General features: G+C 41.3%; 1 protein-coding gene across 3 annotated transcripts in view; it reads left to right on the forward strand.

Annotated features, from left to right (window-relative positions):
• FYCO1 (FYVE and coiled-coil domain autophagy adaptor 1) overlaps positions 1-21,400 on the forward strand; it is a 785,579-nt gene that overhangs the window by 494,563 nt on the left and 269,616 nt on the right. For all 3 annotated transcript variants that reach the window (XM_085607344.1, XM_085607346.1, XM_085607347.1), the window contains exon 12: positions 2,083-2,232. In XM_085607344.1, the coding sequence (XP_085463470.1) occupies positions 2,083-2,232 (150 nt within the window). The remainder of the gene's footprint in view (positions 1-2,082; positions 2,233-21,400) is intronic.

Below are 21,400 nucleotides of genomic sequence, written 5' to 3' on the forward strand. Positions count from 1 at the left end.
GTGCTCGACAACATAGCAAGGCCAATATAATTGCGTGCGGGCTGACAAGTCATAACCGCCTAGTCAACATGTACCACTAACGTGTAGGTTTGCTTTTGTAGACCAAATTAGCAATGGCCCTGACAGATCAGGAGATTTATCCCATTGCGTGGTGATCATTGATGATTTTTCATATTTGCAGCTTCCATGCCTGTCATGATGACTGTGATAGGAGAAACTGTGTCATTCTTTCTTATGCTGTAAAGTAAAAATCAGTTGGACGGACAGGCCGCTGGCAAATGGTTTCCAATAGTGCAATCAAGGGAGGATCCTGTAATGGATACCGAGAGGTACTCTGGCCTCTAAATGAGGCAGGGGAACTGAGAGTGGGGAGGATGGGACATCAACTGATTTTCAGCAGATGTCTTGTTACCACAACCCTGTAAATGAATCCATGAGCCTGAAAGATCAATCTAATTGGAGGGATAACTCTGATGTCTAAGCCTAAGTTTTTGAAATAAGTACAACTTTTTATTATCCATTCTGCCCCTTTGAAGTAGCAAATGGAAAGGAAAAAAGATAGTTAATTATTTTTTGAAGATCACTAGGAAGCCATATAAAGTTAAAAAACGAGATCATTTGAATCACCTTTCTTAGTCAGAATGTGTTGTACATGCAGTGTTAGGCCTTAGTTTTATTCAAACTTACCTTGGCGAGAAATCCTCTACACTATTGTGGATTCTTGGGTACACTAAGTGGACTGTAAGTTATGTAATGAGTGTCCCTTCAAAGGTTTGTGTGAAACCTGACCTGCTACTTTTTAGCCAATTTCTTTCAAAGTTGTTATGTAAATTTTTCAAATATTTATCTTTGGGATTGTATGATAAGGATGCTGTCATTCTACAAGGGGTATGTTTATGTGGGAACTGTCGAAATTTGATTAGGTGCATTATCCTTATACTTGAGGAACTCCCTGCTCCCAAGAGAGAGCTGGCTTTTATTTACCTGACCAGCAGGTCAAAATGCTACCTAGATATGGTCCTTTGCTTGTGAATTTCTTCTATGGTTATAAGCTACCTGCCCAATCTGTCTATCTGTAAATATTGTCTTGTTCCATCTTTGAAAAAGAAAGCATGAGATTGTTCACTTAGATTTGTGAATCTACAAAACAAGCTACTTAATAACATAGATAAACCTACAAAGTTTTACAGCAGTGTTTCCCAAATGGTAGGTCGCGACCTTCTGGTGGGTTGCAAGTCAATTTTGTTGGGTGGGAAAGTGCAAGCAATAAAAAGACTTGTAAATTCTGTATTCATCTTGTCACATTTGATGTGGCTCAAAGATTGACGTGAAGGGTTAATGTCAAGGCTATGTCCTCTGACAAAGTTGTGCTTATTTTTAAAAATGGGTATTGATGTTTAAAAAATTCCACTCTCTTTGCATTCAGAGAAAGAAATGTATATTGAATTATGTGACAATCTTGCTGGGATACAGGCATATAATTTTATTTGTAACACACAAAAAAATTTAAATACCGGCAAAGGAATTGTTCACATTCAGCAGTTAGGAAAGAAACAATGAAGCTCATTGTTTTGTAATTTTTAAGTGTGATGGAAACAAAGATTTTAATAGGATCAAAATAAATCAAGACACTTTATTTGGTGATGCACAAATTATAAATATTCACTGAATCCAGATTTCCATCTTTAGAATTTGTGAATATAGCTATCCAGTAAAACTGTGTGTTTGTGCAAATTTAGTGGCCAGTTCATTGGAAAATGTACTAACTTTAAATGCTACTGTGCTAACACACAATGCTTTAGTTACATCAAGAAATTACCTGGTTCATGCCCAGTAAAGCTAGATGGATCACAAAAGTTTGTCATTCTAAAAATTGGGTCGTGGTTCCTGAAGGTTTGGGATGCTGTTTCACAGACTTCTGAAAAGCCCCTTTGAATGGTATGAGAGGTAGGCTAATACATTTTGTACATTTTATGGACCATATTAACATTGGAGAGTGAGAATGTTTTTCAGTTGTTGATGATAGTAAGGTAACAATGAAGAAATAAGTATATTCTATTAACTTGTTTCTTTCTTCTGCAGGGATAAAGATGTGTTGTGGCAGAAATCAGATGCTCTTGAGTACGAGCAAAAGATCCGTGCAGAGGAACGCTGGCTTGGGGACACAGAGGTTACCCAGTGTCTGGACTGTGGTAAGAGCTTCAGTTGGATGGTGCGTCGACACCACTGCAGGTTAGTCTGAAGAAGCACTGTTTACTTGCCCATAAGTGTTAAGTAGCATCAGGGCCGGGCTAGAGACTAAATCAGACCTGGGAGAATGTTGATACCAGCCCCAAGTTTCGGAAGGCTGTGACTTGAATGGGGGCATGGATTGCTCATAGCAGCCCATCCTGCTTTCAAAGCAGTCTCCAAGACTTTTGCCAATTGGGACAATACCAAACTACCAAAAGGGCCAGTTCTGCTCTGAGTAGTACTTCCTATCTAAGCAGATGCATTGTACACTTCCATAGTGCTCTGATCTAAATATTGCAATTGATGCTCTGGCAGAAATCGAATTTATAAATCTATAGCACAAAAGTCTATTCACGGTGGATGCCCTTACAGAAAAGTTTGGAAAATAAAAGTCCCTCAGAAATCTGTACATTCAAAATTGTGAAATTGAAACAGTTCGTATATCTCAAGGAATGTAGGTAAATAGCTGTCAACTTATTGTGAGGTTCCTAGTGCCTGTCACATTACGTTTGCATCCACAGTCATCGATCCCATGAGTATGGTTCATCTGAGAAATTAAGAACTAACCTGTAGTTTCACCCAGAGATTTTGTCTGCTTTCAGTAGCTGTAGTCCTTTGGTGAAATGTTATGTTTTTTGTCCCCACTATAAAATCTTGAGGGCCAAGTGGATTATCCCATTGTGTAAACAAATTGGCCCCGGCTATTATCTTGAGGTATTGAGAATTTTATCCACCGATACTCGTAGAGTAATAGTGTTTGGCTTGGCCAAATACTGGCATGCACTAGGGATTAAACGTTCTAAATATATTGTATGAATTTTGTATTTTCCCAAACTGTATTTTATGGCATCCCTTTTAATATTGGTCTTTTATCTTTTATATTGTCTTAAATTTGTGCTGTGCTATGTACTTTTTAAGATCTTTGTGATCGAAATAAAGTTATATATGATGATGATGAAATGTTCAGTTCTGCAAATTTACTATGAACTACCTGAATTTGCTCATAGTTTTACTCCTGTGGAGGATAGAACTAGATCCCTATTTGGGATGGGCATGGAGATGAAACACCTTCAATATTGATGACACTACAAGGGGAACGAGTATGTCTGTGGTGAAAAATATTTCAGTTTTCCACATGAATGTACTTTTGCATCAAATTTCTAGAAGTGTAATCGTAGACAAGTGAAGAATTTGAGGGAATTGGTGAGTAGCGAATACCCAGGAGTACTTACTATCCTGAATAATCTTTTAAGAATACAGTAATGTACATGTGTACCTTTCTGCATGCGGAAAATGTGCTGCAAAATTGTATTTAAACTTTTATTTAAAAAAATTATTCTCCTAAAATTTTAAAATGAAAATGTATTCTAAGCATAAATGTAAGCTGATAAATTTGTGACTTTGACTAGAGAGTCTTGGTGGATCAAAAGGTCGTGCAGAGAAGATAAAATGAGTTAGTAGTTAACTTACAGTGCATTTGGGAGGGCCATAGAGTGGAGGCATCGGTGTTCAGCCAGCTCCTAACATCCTTAATTATACAGATATTGGGCGGTGCAAGAGGAGCTTTCAAACTGACATGCTGGAGAATACCGCCACACTAGCTGGCAGTCAGGCCATCAGCCCAGATGGTAAGAGAGTAAGGTTATACGGGTAGACAAACAGATGCTACCAGATGATCTGTAAGCATTCACTAAGAGCTGCAGAGAGTTTGGCAGGCACAGACATTTAAACTACAAGCTCTCAAAGTGAGTGCATAGACCTGATAACAGGAGTGTTCTGATTACTTACTGGTAATCTTCATTACTCCGATTCAAACTCCTCCTCATCCCAGTCCTTATCATATGAGGCATTTCCCACCTCCGACAGATTAGCAGGCATACAGATCACTTTTAGACATAGACAGTTTTTTCTTTCTGTAGTATCTGATTACTTAAAATGCTCTTCCTCCCTGCTCCTTGTCCTGTCTGTTCCAAGCCCAGTTTGAAATGCAAGAATGGAGAGAGGGAGGGATGTGGACTGGGATGAGGAGGAGTACGAATCGGGTTAAAGAAAATTACCGGTAAGTAATTCTACCATTAAACCCTCATCTACTCCTCCTCTTCCCAGTCCTTATTGTACAAGGATTTACCAAGCAGAAATCTTGCACCGTTAACCGTGATGTTGAAATTATATTTATTTGAAAACACCAATTACTCCATTTTTAAGAACAGTAGGACCAAAAATATACTGAGTGGAATGTGACAAATTCAGACTATAATGCTTAATAAAGGTTTGACGGTTGACCATGTTGCAGCCCTACATATTTCTTGCAGAGCCGCTCCCCAACCTCTGCTCATGAGGTGGATACAGCTTGGGTAGAATGCCTCTGCATGTCAAAAAGAGCTGACTCTCCCACAGATTTGTATGATTGAGCAATAGCCTGACATGTCCATTTACTTAGCATGTGTCCTTTATTTACCAATCCATAGGATTCAAACAGAGAGTTAGAGGCCCTGAAGCTTTTAGTCCAATATGCAAGAAAATGCCTATTTTGTCAGAACTTTTCCAATTAAATCTAATATCTAAAAAGGATCAACCTTCACAGGATTGTAACCCTTGGAGGTATACCATTTCTGAAAATATCCTCAGTTTTTTTTGTAAGAGGTCAAAGTTTATGGTTTTCTTTAGGTCTGAATATCAGATTGTGATCTGTGTAGAACAACCCATTTTCTCTTAGCTCACCCTCTCAAGCTTCAGCCGTCAGTTTGTGGTGGTGTAGCTGAAGTAACAGCAATCTTGGGTTCTGGATAGGTGGACGATAAAGGGATAGATGGAGGAACTCTCCCCTAGACAGCATCATTAGGAGGGAAAACCAAGTCCATCATGGTCAGAACGTGGTTAGCATAATTACTAAAGCCCTCTTATACCAAATCACTTTCAGGAGGAGGGGAATCGGGGTAAAGGTCTGCGGGAGACCTCTGGGCCAGTGCAATGAAATGCTATGGCATTTATTGCCCATGTTTGGGAACAACTTTGTTCTGTGCAAAAGTCCAGTAACATTTCATTCTGGGAGGGGAAAAACACAAATCCAAATAGGGGGTCCTGAACCAGGCATAGATCTGGTTGAACTTACATGTTGCTAGGTGGTACATTATTGAAGATGGAATGTGCAGAATATATATATATTATCTACTGGCGGTCGCCAGTAGATAGTTATAGTTAGGACCGAGTTTCCATAAGAAATCTGAAAATTCTATTTTGAATAACTTTGGCGCCGGTTGACGAATCCTCGCGAAATTTTCCGTTATAGTTAGTTCAGATAACTATAACTCGCGCGACCGCCACTCTATCACAAGGATGATGTCATCAGTGATGTCATGAGTGATGTCACTGACCATGTCATGAGTGATGTAATATGTGACGTCATCAGCAGTGGATTGCGGTCGACCGAGTTATAGTTACCTGAACTAACTATAACGGGGGAATTTCAATGGTTTTTTACGAGTGAAATGTCCAGCTAACTATAACATGTGTGAAACCTATGGTTTTTTAAGTGAATTTGCAAGGTTTTTTAAATGCTAATTCCAAACTATAACGTGTGTGAAACCTATGGTTTTTTAAGTGAATATATATATATATATATATATATATATATATATATAATCTACTGGCGGTCACCAGTAGATAGTTATAGTTAGGACCGTGGTTCCATAGGAAATCCGCAACATTCTATTTGGAATAACTTTGGCGCCGGTTGACAAATCCTCGCGAAATTTTCAAAATAGGTGGGGCGCTCCGCTCCTCTCCTACCCTGAAAGTTTCGGGGGGATTCGTCAAGCGGGGGCTGAGAAAAAAGGGGGGTCCCAAAACGCGTTTTCCCCATGCAATTTTCCATATGGACCTTTAGTCCAAGGTACAGCCCGAACGGCTGAACAGAATTACTTGAAATTTGGCAGAGAGGTAGTCCTCAGCTCAGGGATGTGCCTTTTGCATATATGGAGTCAATCTGTTCAGTAGTTCCTGAGAAAATCAAAAGTAAAATCACATATATATGTGGGCGGAGCCTAACCACACATCTCATCCTGAGATCTGATTGGCTGTCAGCACTTCATCCAAGAAGTGTTGGCAGCCATCTTGGGACCAATATACATGATAGCACCTCATTAAAAAGCATTGCAGTTAATAGAAGGTTTTAAGACTTTAGTTACATTATAAATCATTTGTTGATGGTACCATACTCATTTTAGGAATTGTGGTATGTTCTAAGGTGATTTCACCATGTGAAAAAGCCTTCTGCTGGGATATCATGATTGAGAGAAAAATATTTTCTCATGCTTTTCCCACAGAGGTTTGGAAGGTGATCTATAAGCTAAACTGAGAGCTTATTTTCTGTAAATTCACATTATCTTTCTCAGTCATGTGAGAATGAAGTCTGACATTCTCAGTAAAACATGTACATCCAACAAGGGCAGAGACTGTCAGTTGATTCCTTTGTGTTGTACTGCAGCTTCCCAGAGTGTTCCAAAGAACAACTAGAGCACTAACAGTCCTACTTATGATAAACGTATGGCACACCTGAAGCCATCTTGCTTGGATTAAAGTGGTAGCTCTTAAAACATTTAATTTAAAAAGGAACAAAATGAGGGGGTTCATTTTTCCATAAAAAGTATGATTAGTGCTGCAGAAAGAAAAATTAGGGCACATTTTGAGTGACTTCTCAAATCCTCTTCTATTTCATTAAAAAATTCTGACATGCAGACTGAAACATGCACTTTCAATACCAGCAGCAGTTTTCCCTGGTGAGCAGTAGCTTTACTACAGTGATCTAATGAGCAACTAGAGTGCTAACATTCTGAATTTATGGCAAATGTGTGACACATCTGAATGCCTTCTTGATGGAATCAAAGTAAAAAACTGAAAGTATTTCCTACTGAGGAGAGTGCAGTAAATGAGGAAATTAGGAAACTTCATAACAAATAAGTCTCCCAAGATGGCCACCAGAGACAAAAGAGCCCAAATGTAGCCCAAATATCACCCAGATGTAGCCCAAGTATAGCCCAATGACAGAATGTCCCAGAGTGTTCTTAAAAACAACTTGAGCGCTTACTGTCTTCATTATGACAAAAGTATGGCACACCTGAAGCCATCTTGATTGGAATAAACTGGTAACACTTAAAACATTTAATTTAAAAAGGAACACAATGAGGGGGTTCATTTTGCCATAGAAATTATGATTAATGCTGAAGAAAGAAAATGAGGGCACATTTTGAGTGACTTCTCAAATCCTCTTCTATTTCATTAAAACATTCTGACATGCAGACTGAAACATGCACTTTTAATACCAGGAGCAGACTTCCATGGCGAACAGTAGTTTTACTACAGTGATCTAATGAGCAACTAGAGTGCTAACATTCAGAATTTATGGCAAATGTGTGACATATCTGAATACCTTCATGATGAAATCAAAGTAAAAAACTGAAAGCATTTCCTACTGAGGAGACTGCAGTACATGAGGAAATTAGGAAACTTCTTAACAAATAAATCTCCCAAGATGGCCACCGGAGACAAAAGAGCCCAAATGTTGCCCAAAATCACCCAGATGTAGCCCAAATATAGCCCAATGACAGAAGTGTGCAAAACACATTATTTTGTGTTTTTGCAGTGTTATATAGTGCAGACTTGTCAGGTATTGGAGTGCTTTACATGAGCATTGGTTACATCACACAAGAACAAATTCATTTTGGTTGTAGACATGGGGAGACTAAGTGATTTGACCAGAATCACAGAATGTCGAGGTGAAGCAGAAACTCCAACCTGGTTCCCCAGTTGCAAAGTCTGCAGTTCTGGAAGTAACACCACATCCTCTCCCCTAAGTGCAACATTTAATCAAGTGGTCAACTGGATAAAAAAACATAAAGATAACAAATAATTTAAAAGTGCTTTGTCGCTATTTGAAAACTCCGAAAATATGTCCTTATTTTAGTCTTTTAGAGCACTAACCATAATTTTGATGCCAATAAGACCCTCTCATATATGTAATTTCTAAAGGAAATGCTCTAGGTATTACAGTTTTGATTACATCAAGATGACGTCAGGCGTTCCACACTTTTGTAATAAATATAGAATGTTAGCAATCTAGTTGTTCATTAGGATACTGTTGAGAGGCAGAGGCCAGGGGCACGGACTCTGAAATAAGCAGGTAGGAGGGTGCAAAGGCAACAATTTAACCACACTGACCAGGCAGGAAGGGCCGTGGCAGCACAACAGACTATGGAGGGCAGTGGAAAGGGGGGCAGGGGCAACAAACCAACAATACAGGACTTGCAAGAGAGGCTGTGGCAATGTAATAGACCATTGTGGGCAGAAGGAAGAGGCAATGGTAGTACAACCATACATGCCAACAGACCCGATTCAGCCAGGAAACGTCCAATGTTTTTAAGCTCAAATGGGCTTTATTTGATCTGTCTCCTGTCTACAATCTCCTCTTTTTCAATGTAACTCAAAGGGGAAAATCAATACCCCAGTTTTTTTTCAAAATCTCCCTCTTACCAAGTTCAAAATGCTCGCAAGTATGGTACATTGGTTCATGGAAGGAAATGGGGTAGGGACATGGACTTGGATAACAGAGGACAGGAGGGACATGGAGAGGTGCACCAAACTGACCCTGCAGGGCAGGCATCAGGGTTTGTAGCAGCACAATACACCACACAGGGCATGCGGGACGGGAGTGCAGCACAACAATCCATAGAAAGCAAGAGGGAGGGGACAGGACCATGCACATGGACAACAGAGAACAGAGGGGCAAGAGGCAATGGTAGCTAGCTGACCATAATGGACAGACAGGAGAGAAAGCTGCAGCATAACAGACCATAAAGGGCAGGAGGGACGGATCAGGGGCATTACAATGGAACAGACAAGCCAGGAGGGAGGGAGTAGGGGTCTGCACATGTAAACAGAGGGCTGGGGGCAAGGGGGCAGGGCAGGAGCAGCAAGATAGCCATGGAGGTCAGGCAGGATGGGCACTAGAAGCAAGACACACCATGAAGAGCAACAGTGAGACTGTGATGGCATACACACAGACCATGGAGGGAAGGTGGGAGGGGGTCAGGGGCAGCTAACTGACCACACAGGGAAGGTGGGAGGGGCCATGGCAGCACAGAAGACCATGCATGGCAAGTGGGAGGGTTAGTGGCAGCACAATGGCTATGATGGGCAAGAAGGAGGGTGCAGGGGCATGCACAAAGGACGATGGAGGATAGAAGGGAGGGTCAGGACCTGTGCACAGACAAGAAAGTTCAGGGGAAGGGGCCTCACAACAGACCGCACGGGGCAGGCAAGAGGAGCAGTTGCAGCACAACAGACCAGGGAGGGCAGAAGGGTGTGGCAGTACAATGGACCATGTAGGACAGGAGGAAGAGGATAGGGGCATGGCATGTGGACAGGCAGGGTGGAGGTGGCAGGGACAGGTTACAGTCATATGACAATGCTAGGCAGGTGGGAGGGGAGTGGCAGCTCAACAGAACACTCAGAATAGATAGGAGTGGCAGGTCCATGGAACATGGTGGGCAAAAAGGATGGAGCAGGGGCATGCACAAAGACATCGGAGGGCAGGGGGAAGGAGAATAGGGGCAGCAAGCTAAGCACAGAGTTTAAGCAGGAGGTCAATGATGGGGCATAGAATTGGGCAATGGAGGGCACGAGGAGTGGACTGGTACATCATACTAAATTGAGGGCAGTGGCAGCACATCAGACCATGTATGGAAGGAGGGAGGAGGCTAGTCCATGGATTCACACTACAGAGGATAGGGAGGAGGGGGATGGGGCAGCAAGCTAACTGTTCAGAGAAGGCGGGTATTAGGAACTTTATTGTTTTTAAAACGTGTGTCTGTGCGAACTACTTAAAATATGAACAAGTATGCAGCATAATCTCACTTTTATTCAGGAAGAAGAGGACGTTTGTGACTGTGACTCCGGGCTCACTTGGCAGAAACACCCCCTGACCCTCCACCCCCTATCGCAAAATGTAATGCCCGTGAAAAGGGTAGGTGAACACAGTGTTATATAGAACATAGTCCTGAGAGCACGATTGAAAATGTAAACTAGATATAGTGTATGGTATAAACTATGCACCAAAAAGTGTAATATAAGATGAACCGGGCGTGAAATATAATATGCAATACATTGTGCGCAATGACAAATTCATTGGAAAGCGCGAGATAGCACAGGCACTAGCGCGTGCTATGCGATATGCGCCTTGGAGTGTAATATGCACAGGGCAGTGTTGTGTAACCTAACTAGTCTCTAAAGTTGCAATATAAAATATGTGCTGGGGAGTGTAACGTTGCATATGCACTGTGACAAAGATATGGATCCCAGATTGTAATATGTATGGCATAGCGCTGTGCGTTATAACATACACATCGAGGAAGGCACGTTAGATGCGGCAATATAACCCGTGCGAAGACAAGTGTGGCATGACATATTCACGGAGTGGTGTTACAGTGCACATGGGCTAGAGAGTGTCATAGCATATGCACTAGCTAGTGGAATACAACACAGGTGTGTGGCACTCAGCAGGCAATGGTGGGTGTAACACAGCATTGGGCTCTGCCAGGAGCGCGCTGTGACTCTCAAGTGATGTTCGTCCCCTTTCCAGAGAGTAAAATAAAAAGTATTACACATCCGGCAGTGGATGTGTGTTTTATTAACCGTGAGGGCGGTTTCTTGCATAGTTTTGGTCAAATTTTTGTCGAATCCCCTTTGAATGGCTTGGTGTGCATGTGTATTAAATGTGCCCGTCAATAGCTACCCATGTTTGTATAAATAAACGACAAGGGTGTCTACCGGGATTAGGCACGGTAGGGCATCAGACATGTCAGAGCTTCACTAGTGGTGTAAATACATTCCACGTGGATTCATTGTATGCATAGTCGCCTTTTAATGAATATCACGCAAATCGTCATGGTGATAGGTACGTACGGTTTGTCCAGCATGTCCTAGGTGTGTCTATAAATATATATATTTTTTAAATAATTAAAAACAGTGGCCGGCCCTGGGGATTGGGGTCAAAAAAATATAATTAGGAGACAGGCCCTGGGGGATGGGGTCATCAGGGCCAATAAATTAGAATAAGAAGGGGAACCACACAGCCCCCCTTCTTAAAAAATTAAAATAAATAAAAGACTGGCATCGTGCCGGAGGCCACGCCCCCTCCTTGAAGCACTCTGCAAACGCACCCCCTGGCGAGTTGTAAGTTGGGGAATTAATTCCTCTTCAATACTGAGGGTCCCTGAGGGCCAACTAGCCCAACAGGCATCTCCAGTCTGCGCCAGGGAGCTGCGCTGCGGACAGATGTTCTGAGGCCAAGCCCCTTTTTACACCTCTCTGAAACGCAGCTCTGTGGCGCTTACTGGAGGTACCTAGTGGTCTAGTTTGACCCTAGGGACCCTTAGGATTCAAGGGAACTTAATCTCTCAACTTAGAACAGCCACAGGGCGCGTTTATACAGTGGTGAAGGGAGGGGACGGGGCCTGAGGTGACGTGTGCAAACACGCACTATGGCACGTTTTAAATTGGGGATATAATTTCCCTTCAATACTGAGGGCCCCTGGGGGCTAACTAGCCCACCAAGTGCTTCCAGTAAGCGCCACTGAGCTGCATTGCAGAGAGGTGGTCCAGGCCGTGCCACTTTTTACACCTCTCTGCAACGCAGCTCTGTGGCACTTACTGGAGGTACCTAGTGGGCTAGTTGGACCCTAGGGACCCTCAGGATTCAAATGAACTTAATCTCCCAACTAAAAACGGACACAGGACGTGTTTACACAGTGGTGAAGGGAAGGGACGGGGCCTGAGTTAACGTGTGCAAAAACGCCCTGTGGCCTGTTTTAAGAGGTAGTTTGAATCCCCCTGCCCTATTATATACTAGGGGCTTACAGAGGAGGTCATGCTAATCACAGGGGGGCCCCAACGCATAATGTTCCCTAGTGTATGTAGGTGTTTTCACTGTATTCTAAGTGTCTTTTAACATAGCACTGGCTCTAGGACTGGTTAGTCAGACTCAGTTACCACCAGTATCCGTCTGAAAAAGTTGAGGGTACAGGATGATTTTGCAACAAGGCTTCTTTCTGCTCTTCTTTTTGTTCTTTCTGCACGTTATCCTTCTTCCTGCACTTTTCTTCATCTTTGAGGACTTCTGTTGCTTCTTTCTGCACTTCTTTTTTTTCTTTCTGTGCATTTTTTCTTCTTTCTTCACATGTCCTATCTCTGTAGGCATAGTTAGAAATTAGCATTTAAAAAACCTTTGAAATTCACAGAAAAAACCATAGGTTTCAGGCACGTTATAGTTAGGAATTAGCATTTAAAAAACCTCTGAAATTCACTGAAAAAAACATAGGTTTCAGGGGTGTTATAGTTAGCTGGACTTTTCACTTGTACAAAACCATTGAAATTCCCCCGTTATAGTTAGTTCAGCTAACTATAACTCGCGCGCCCGCAATGCACTGCTGATGACGTCACATATTACATCACTCATGACATGGCCAGTGACATCACTCATGACATCACTGATGACATCTCAAATGACATCACTGATGACATCACTGATGACATCATCCTTGTGATAGAGTGGCAGACCTCCTCTCACCCTAATATAACCTTTGATACACACATTCAAAAATAGAAACTACAATGTTCAAAACAATGGACATACCAATACCAGTTACAACAACCTCTTCAGTAATTCTAAGATCCACATACACATCCACTCATTCACCAACAGTCCTATACAGTCACTCATACATGTACTCACTCATCATATGTACTCATACACCTATACATCCTGTTACACAATGCCACTCATCCATAGAGTTACTCACACACATAGTCACTCATGCTAATAAAGAATCAAACATACATTTACTTGCATATACAGTTATACACACACCACCACACTTACTTCTACGGAAACTTACACATACTTAGTCTTTTAAACAATGACTTATAGAAACACATACTTATTCATACAGGAACTCTTTCAATCTCTCACTCTCACATATACTCACTTATATACACCAATAGTCACATATACTAGTTTAAAACATATGAAGTTACTCATAAAGACACTATGGAGACAGTCATTCACTCACTAACACACCCATACACACACTCATCCACCCATACAGTCCTGCACACATGCTGTCTTCAACACATACAAACAGTGAGTCACTCATTCATGCACCTATGCACTACGTAATACCCCCCACCGAACCATGCAGACACTCAGACTGATACTCAAAAAAACAACTAATAACCTATATAGACACCCATGTAGCTACTCACCAACCAATGCAGCCACTTATACACAAAGTGAGAGACTGATACAGATATTTACATATTTAAACATTACTCACTAAGCCATGTATTCACTATGATACACTTAATCAGTCAGTTACACAATCAATTTTTCAAAAACAAATCATCCATTTAGACACTTATATACCCATTTATTCTTCCATCGACCTTGAGATATACATATATAAAACATATTTAATTTTCAGAAAAACACACATTCACTGGATGATGTCATCAGTGATGTCATCAGTGATGTCATTTGAGATGTCATCAGTGATGTCATGAGTGATGTCACTGACCATGTCATGAGTGATGTAATATGTGACGTCATCAGCAGTGCATTGCGGGCGCGCGAGTTATAGTTAGCTGAACTAACTATAACGGGGGAATTTCAATGGTTTTGTACAAGTGAAAAGTCCAGCTAACTATAACACCCCTGAAACCTATGGTTTTTTCAGTGAATATAAATATATATATGTATATTCCTGGATTTCGCCACTCATCCCCATCGGAAAAAACGGAACGGACCACGGTAATGTGCGTTCTTCAATCGTTTAGGGTGCAGGTCTTGCCACAACGCGTTTCAGCCCACCACAGGCCTTGATCACATGACATTGGATACGTGTCATCGCCGTGCTTTTAAAGTGATAAGTGCTCATATAATTAACAACACATGTGCAAATCTATCAATAGACATAGAAGTCATTTCTGTGTTCACGTAAAATTGCAGGTAATGCCTCCATCGTACACTGTTGTTGTATACAATCCAAAATTGAAGGATATTGTTACATTCTGCTCTTTCTCCCTCTTTGTTCCTCCTTAGTGTTAGTGTCTGCTTGTCTATGTCATTTGTTTGTGATTTCATCCATGATTCTTCCTGTTGCTGTTCAGGGGATTTATCAGTTACCTGGAGGCTGAGCAGGAGGTTATCTGCTCCCAGTGGGGTTTTCTTACCAGATTACATTTCTACTTGAATGCTGTACCTGACCATCTAATCCCAAGAATAAATATACTACTTGAACATTACAACGAGGAATCTTTCATCTTTATTTTACTGAATGCAACACATATACATGTATAAACGTCCAGTAAATAACAATTGAAATGCAAATATCTTTTTAAAAGTAAATGTTTTACTGGGATGACCGGGCTGCACTATATGCCACATGTATGTATGATATTGTTAAACTTAATAAAAAGAATATTTAAAAAAAAAAAAAAAAAAAAAAGTAAATGTTTTGGGAAAACACATCTCAAAGAGATTTTCATCGTGTAAACACCAAACACCACGTTATTTGCAATGCATGAAATAACGGGACCAGACGTTGCTGCTTAAATATTCAAATTAATGTATCTTTGTTGATATCATTGAGGCATGAGGAATGTGATTTCCAATTCTGAAGTGTTAGGTCTTCGTCTATAGCAGATAAAGTGTTGATGCAAGAGTGTATGTGTAAAAATAGCAAAATAAAGTGCTAATAAATTATCATATATGAATAGATGTTGTGCTGAATAGCAATTTGGCATCCCATGTTGGAAATGGGTAACCCTTTCAAACTGGTACATGTATAGAACAGCAGGATCTAGAGCCCTAAAATCACCGCAATGTACCAAACTGGTTGATTATTGCGATCACGGTATAAATACCCGTATGCGCCCTGAGCAATTTGTACATGAGCAAGGAGTCCATCAAGGAATTGTTGTAAATTAGATGCCAGATCTTCTAATGAATTACCTTGAATGGATTCACTAATATCATCAGTTCGTTTGGTATTTAAAAGAAAATATTTCTTCAGTTTCAACTTCCTAACCGCCTTATAAATGTTCAATCTCAAAGTTTTTTTTGTAAGAGGCCAAGGTTTATGGTTTTCTTTAGGCCTGAATATCAGATTGTGATCTGTGTAGAACAACCCATTTTCTCTAAGCTCACCCTCTCAAGTTTCAGGCCGTCAGTTTGTGGTGGTATAGCTGAAGTAACAGCAATCTTGGGTTCTGGATAGGTGGACGATAAAGGGATAGATGGAGGAACTCTCCCCTAGACAGCATCATTAGGAGGGAAAACCAAGTCCATCATGGTCAGAACGTGGTTAGCAGAATTACTAAAGCCCTCTTCTACCAAATCACTTTCGGGAGAAGGGGAATCGGAGGTAAAGTTGTGCGGGAGACCTCTGGGCCAGTGCAATGAAATGCTATGGCATTTATTGCTCATGTTTGAGAACAACTTTGTTCTGTGCAAAAGTCCAGTAACATTTCATTCTGGGAGGGGAAAAACAGATCCAAAGAGGGGGTCCTGAACCAGGCATAGATCTGGTTGAACTTGCATGTTGCTAGGTGGTACATTATTGAAGATGGAATGTGCAGAATATGAAGAAGGCCACTCTTGATTCAACCTGCCCAGGTAACTATCGGCCCATCTCTCTCCTCCCCTACCCAGTGAAAATTCTCGAATACCTGGTCAGCAAATCTCTGTCAGCATTTTTAGAACGCACTAGTTGCCTGGCAGATGTACAATTTGGTTTCCGTCCAGAACACGGAACTGAGTCAGCTTTGGTGACCGTGACGGATGATCTACGTCAGTTGGCAGACAGTGGACAATCAGCAATACTTATTTTGCTTGACCTGTCTGCCGCTTTCGACACGGTCAACCACGATATTTTGCTGACCCGTCTAGAGGAGGTGGGAGTAGTGGGCACTGCCCTGAATTGGTTTCGATCCTATCTATCTGGCAGGTGTCAGGCCGTGGCTCTTCAACCGTTCCAGTCAGCCTTCACTAATATCTGTCATGGGGTTCCACAAGGATCTGCCATCAGCCCAATTTTATTCAACATTTATTTGAGCCCATTGATTAATACCATTCAGGCCCATAATGTGAAATTGGTAAACTATGCTGATGACACCCAGATCATTCTATCTCTTGATGGAACCCAACCTAATGCCCTGGAGGAGTTTCATGCGTGCATGCACGACACTGCGCAGTGGTTACGAAATAACTCATTACAATTTAATTTGGATAAGACCGAAATTCTGCACTGCGCAGTTGGGAAGGTTCCTCTGCCTCGTCCTTGTAACTTCTGGCCTCTCGGCACCTCCACTCCCTTGTCTACGACGGTGCAAAACCTGGGAGTCATGTTCAATGCCAACCTGTCATTGGAGACGCAAGTGAATAAGATGGTGGGGTGCTGTTTTGACCTTATGAGAGCTCTAAGAAAGATTCTTCCATTGCTTCCAGTCTCGGCCATTGTCTTGATTGTTCAAGGCGCTATCTTAAGTAGACTTGACTACTGCAACGCCTTATTGTTGGAGTGCCCCAAATATTTAATCCAGAGATTACAACGTGTTCAGAACACAGCAGCGAAACTAGCTTTGTCCAGACCACGAGGTTCTTCTGCCTCAATGTGCCTAGCCGAGCTACACTGGCTTCCTGTGCAGCAAAGGATATATTTTAAATCCCTATGCATTGGGTTTAGGGCGCTGCATAGACTCGGCCCTAAGCCACTACAGAAGAAACTGGTTTGGTACACTCCTACCCGAAGTCTCTGTTCCTCTTCCGCCAATCTGGCAAAGGTACCCAGATTCTACAGCGCCAGACTGGGAGGAAGATCCTTTAGTTTTGCTGCTGCGAAACTCTGGAATGAACTTCCACTCGCAATCAGACAATGTAGTACCTTGTCCCTGTTCAGAAAAATGATCAAAACATGGCTGTTCCCTAGAAATTGATTCTGTTATCTCTGAGTAATGCTAATTTTAGGCTCCATTTTATTTCTTTTTTTCTTCTTGTTCCTTGCTGGTCCGTGTTCACGTATCGTCAGTGCCGGGATACCCGTAGGGTGTTTGTCGCGATCTAGAAATATTATATACAATACAATACTATATAAATAAATATTATCTACTGGCGGTCGCCAGTAGATAGTTATAGTTAGGACCTATTTTCCATAGGAAATCCGCAACATTATATTTGGAATAACGTTGGCGCCGGTTGACGAATCCTCGCGAAATTTTCCAATCTTTTGGCCAGCTCCGCTCCGACCCTGAAAGTTTTGCGGTGATCCGTCAAGCGGGGGCCGAGAAAAAAGGGGGGTCCCAAAACGCGTTTTCCCCATGCAATTTCCCATAGGATCTGTTGTCGCAGCTACAGCCCGAACCGCTGAACGGAATGACACCAAATTTGGCAAAGAGGTAGTCCTCAGTTCGGACTCGTGCCTTTTGCATATATAGTGTGAATCTGTTCAGTAGTTCCTGAGAAAATTAGGGTAAAAAAGTTAGTGATATCTATGGCCGCGGAGGATCCGCGGACCGTACCCGCACCGTAAGCGCACCCTCCCCGAACCGAGCGCGCACCTTCTCGATCGCGCGCTGAATGCTAATTGGCTGTCGAGTGTCTCTCTACATTCGAAACCAGGAACTGTTGGCGGCCATTTTCTGCCTCGGTAGAAGCGAGGCTGAGGATGCAAGGGGAATAAGTGTGTAAAACATATAAAGGGGGCAGAGTGGAAATACTCTGACCCTCTAGAGGTGCTTAGGGGGTCCCAGAAGGACCCCCTGGGGCCCCCTTTTTAAAAAAAAAAAATACGGGGAAAAGCGCGCACGGTGCGCGCATCCTATCGCGTTGGATGCATGGATTCTCTCGCGGTGGGTGCGCGGATCCACGGCAACGTTTTTTGAAAAACGACAAGAAATCATTGGTTGTATGACAACTTTCTACACTGAAAGGTAGGGTGTATATTTCTGTTTTTTAAAGGTATGATTGTTATTGGTTAACAAAAACAGATTGTAAGGAACATTATATATGATAAGCTGATATGTTGAAAAGTCAAGCACACTTCCTGTCTTGTGTAGGAACATTGTGTGCTGAACTTGTGAGCTCAGTGCAGTGTTCCATGACCTGTTTCTATGGTAACAGGCAGAAGGCAGATTGGGGGAAGGGTTGAAATGTATTTCAGTTGGAAAGGGTTGAAATTTTTAACCAATAGAAATGTGTGTTTGCTTTTGAGTTTATGTGCAAAGGATTGTGATTTGATGTTTACATGTATATGTGTGGAAAATGAAAGGGAAACTTTTTCATTCTTTGCTTTTGCTGAGAGGTGCACAGTGCAGAGATTCTGTAAAAGAAAATATGGAGAGTGATTGATATACTTCTTAATCTACAAAAGAACTTGAAAGATGAGTTATTTAATTGTGAGGGGATGTATGTAGACTATTTTGATTTTAATCAGACTAATGTATTTTTCCTGCTAAAGTGTAGGGAGTACTTTTTTTCTCTACAATGTGTGTGCATGTAGAAACCATTCTGTGATAAGCATTTGTGTTTTTCATGTGTTTGTAAACAGATAACTGTGCGGTTTTTATATTTTGGTAGAATTAGAAACCAGTCATTGTTTATGAATTTGTGAAATGAGTTATGTTATATTTCTATACTAAAATGTAGTACTACTTCTAGATGAAGAAATGTGTTTTGGTATAGTGCAAGGGATAGTGTTGTTTGTCTAGAATCACACAGTGAGTCTGTGTGCATTTGGGAACCACTGTGAGAGGAGCATTTGGTAACATTGTGTATTTGCTGACAGATAACTGTTTTAACTTGTCATGTTGTGAAGTGTTAGTAGCATTAGAAGACAGTTATGGCTTATGATTTGATTAAATGAGTCAGGCTTTGACAGAAAAGTGCAGTCCTGAAATATGTAGATTGTGTGCAGTTCCCTTTCCAGTTGCACTGTAGTGAATGAGTTTTGGTAAACTCCTAGGGATAGTGGTGCATGTCTAGAATCACAGTGTGAGTTAGTGTGTATTTGGGATCAGTGTGAGAGAAGCATTTGGTGATATCATTTATTTGCTTACAGATAACTGTTTTAAAACCTGTCATGTTGTGAAGTTTTAGTAGCATTAGAATCGAGTCTTTGCTTATGCGTTGATTAAATGAGTCATGCTTTGACACTGATGTGCTGTACTTAAATATGTAGATTGTGTTCAGTACCATTAACTCTTCCATACTAGTGAATGAGTTTTGGTAAACTCCTAGGATAGTGTTGATTGTCTAAAATCACACTGTGAGTCTGTGTGCATTTGGGTAAGGATTGTGAGAGAAGCATTTGGTAACATCGTGTATTTGCTGACAGATAACTGTTTTAAAACCAGTCAGGTTGTCAAGTTTTAGTAGCATTAGAAGACAGTTATGGCTTATGCTTTCATTAAATGAGTCAGGCATTGACAGTAAATTGCAGTTGTGAAATATGTAGATTGTGTGCAGTTCCCTTACCACTTGCACTGTAGTGAATGAGTTTTGGTAAACTCATAGGGATAGTGGTGCTTGTCTAGAATCACACTGTGAGTTAGTGTGTATTTGGGATCACTGTGAGAGAAGCATTTGGTAACATCATGTATTTGCTGACAGATAACTGTTTTAAAACCTGTCATGTTGTGAAGTTTTAGCAGGATTAGAATCCAGTCTTTGCTTATGCGTTGATTAAATGAGTCATGCTTTGACACTGATGTGGTGTACTTAAATATGTAGATTGTGTGCTTTACCATTAACTCTTCCAGAGTAGTGAATGAGTTTTGGTAAACTCCTAGGATAGTGTTGCTTGTCTAAAATCACACTGTGAGTCTGTGTGCATTTGGGTAAGGATTGTGAGAGAAGCATTTGGTAACATTGTGTATTTGCTGACATATACCTGTTTTAAAACCGGTCATGTTGTGAAGTTTTAGTAGCATTAGAAGCCAGTCTTTGCTTATGCTTTGATTATATGAGTCAGGCTTTGACATAAAAGTGCAGTCCTAAAATATGAAGATTGTGTGCAGTTCGCTTACCACTTCCACAGTTGTGAATGATTTTTGGTAAACTCCTAGGTATAGTGGTTGTTGTCTAGAATCACACTGTGAGTCTGTGTGCATTTGAGAACCACTGTGAGAGAAGCATTTGGTAACATTGTGTATTTGCTGACAGATAACTAATTTAAAACCTCTCATGTTGTCAAGTTTTAGTAGCATTAGAAGGTAGTCTTTGCTTATGCATTGATAAAATGAGTCAGGGTTTGACCCTAAGGTGCACTACCATGTACTATTCTGTTCACTGTGGCAGAACTGAAAATTTAAACGTTTTACCTAAGCACTGTCCTAGAAGTAGTCTGATTATTTTGTCAGTTTCTAAGTACCAAATAGACTGCTTCAAATGTCTATGCAGTATGCATGTAGTGTTCTAACATACTATACACTTGTCTTTTACACCTTCAATTCCCTAGTCAGTATCCATACACTTCCAGGAAACATCCTGTCACTTCCTTTGCAGTCCTCTAGAGACCCATTCAACAGCATGTACTAATCCATTCACTATGCCAAAACCCAAACACTTATAAATTCACCAAGACACTCTCTTTCCAGTACTCTAATGATTCAGTCACTGCCTAAGTATTCATGCACTGTGCCAGGTCTTAGCACATGGACTTCTTCAAACCCCTATCCACTATGCATGCAGTCCTCTAAGCACCTACACACTTGTCTTTCACACCTTCAATTCCCCAGTCAGTATCCGTTCACTTCCAGCAAACACCCTGTCACTCCATTTGCACTCCTCTAGTGACCCATTCAGCATCATGTACTAATCCATTCACTGCACAAAACCCTAATAAATTCACCCAGGCCCTCTCCTTGCAGTAGTCTAATCATTCAGTCAGTACCCAAGTACTCATCCAGTGACCCAGGCCTTAGTATATGGACTGCTTCAAACCCTTATCCACTATGCATGCAATCCTCTAACCACCTACACAATTGTCTTTCTCACCTTCAATTCCCTAGTCAGTATCCATACACTTCCAGGAAATACCTTCACTCCCTTTGCAGTCCTCTA

Source organism: Triturus cristatus, chromosome 5_2 (genome assembly GCF_964204655.1).
Source record: "Triturus cristatus chromosome 5_2, aTriCri1.1, whole genome shotgun sequence".
NCBI lineage: Eukaryota > Metazoa > Chordata > Amphibia > Caudata > Salamandridae > Triturus > Triturus cristatus.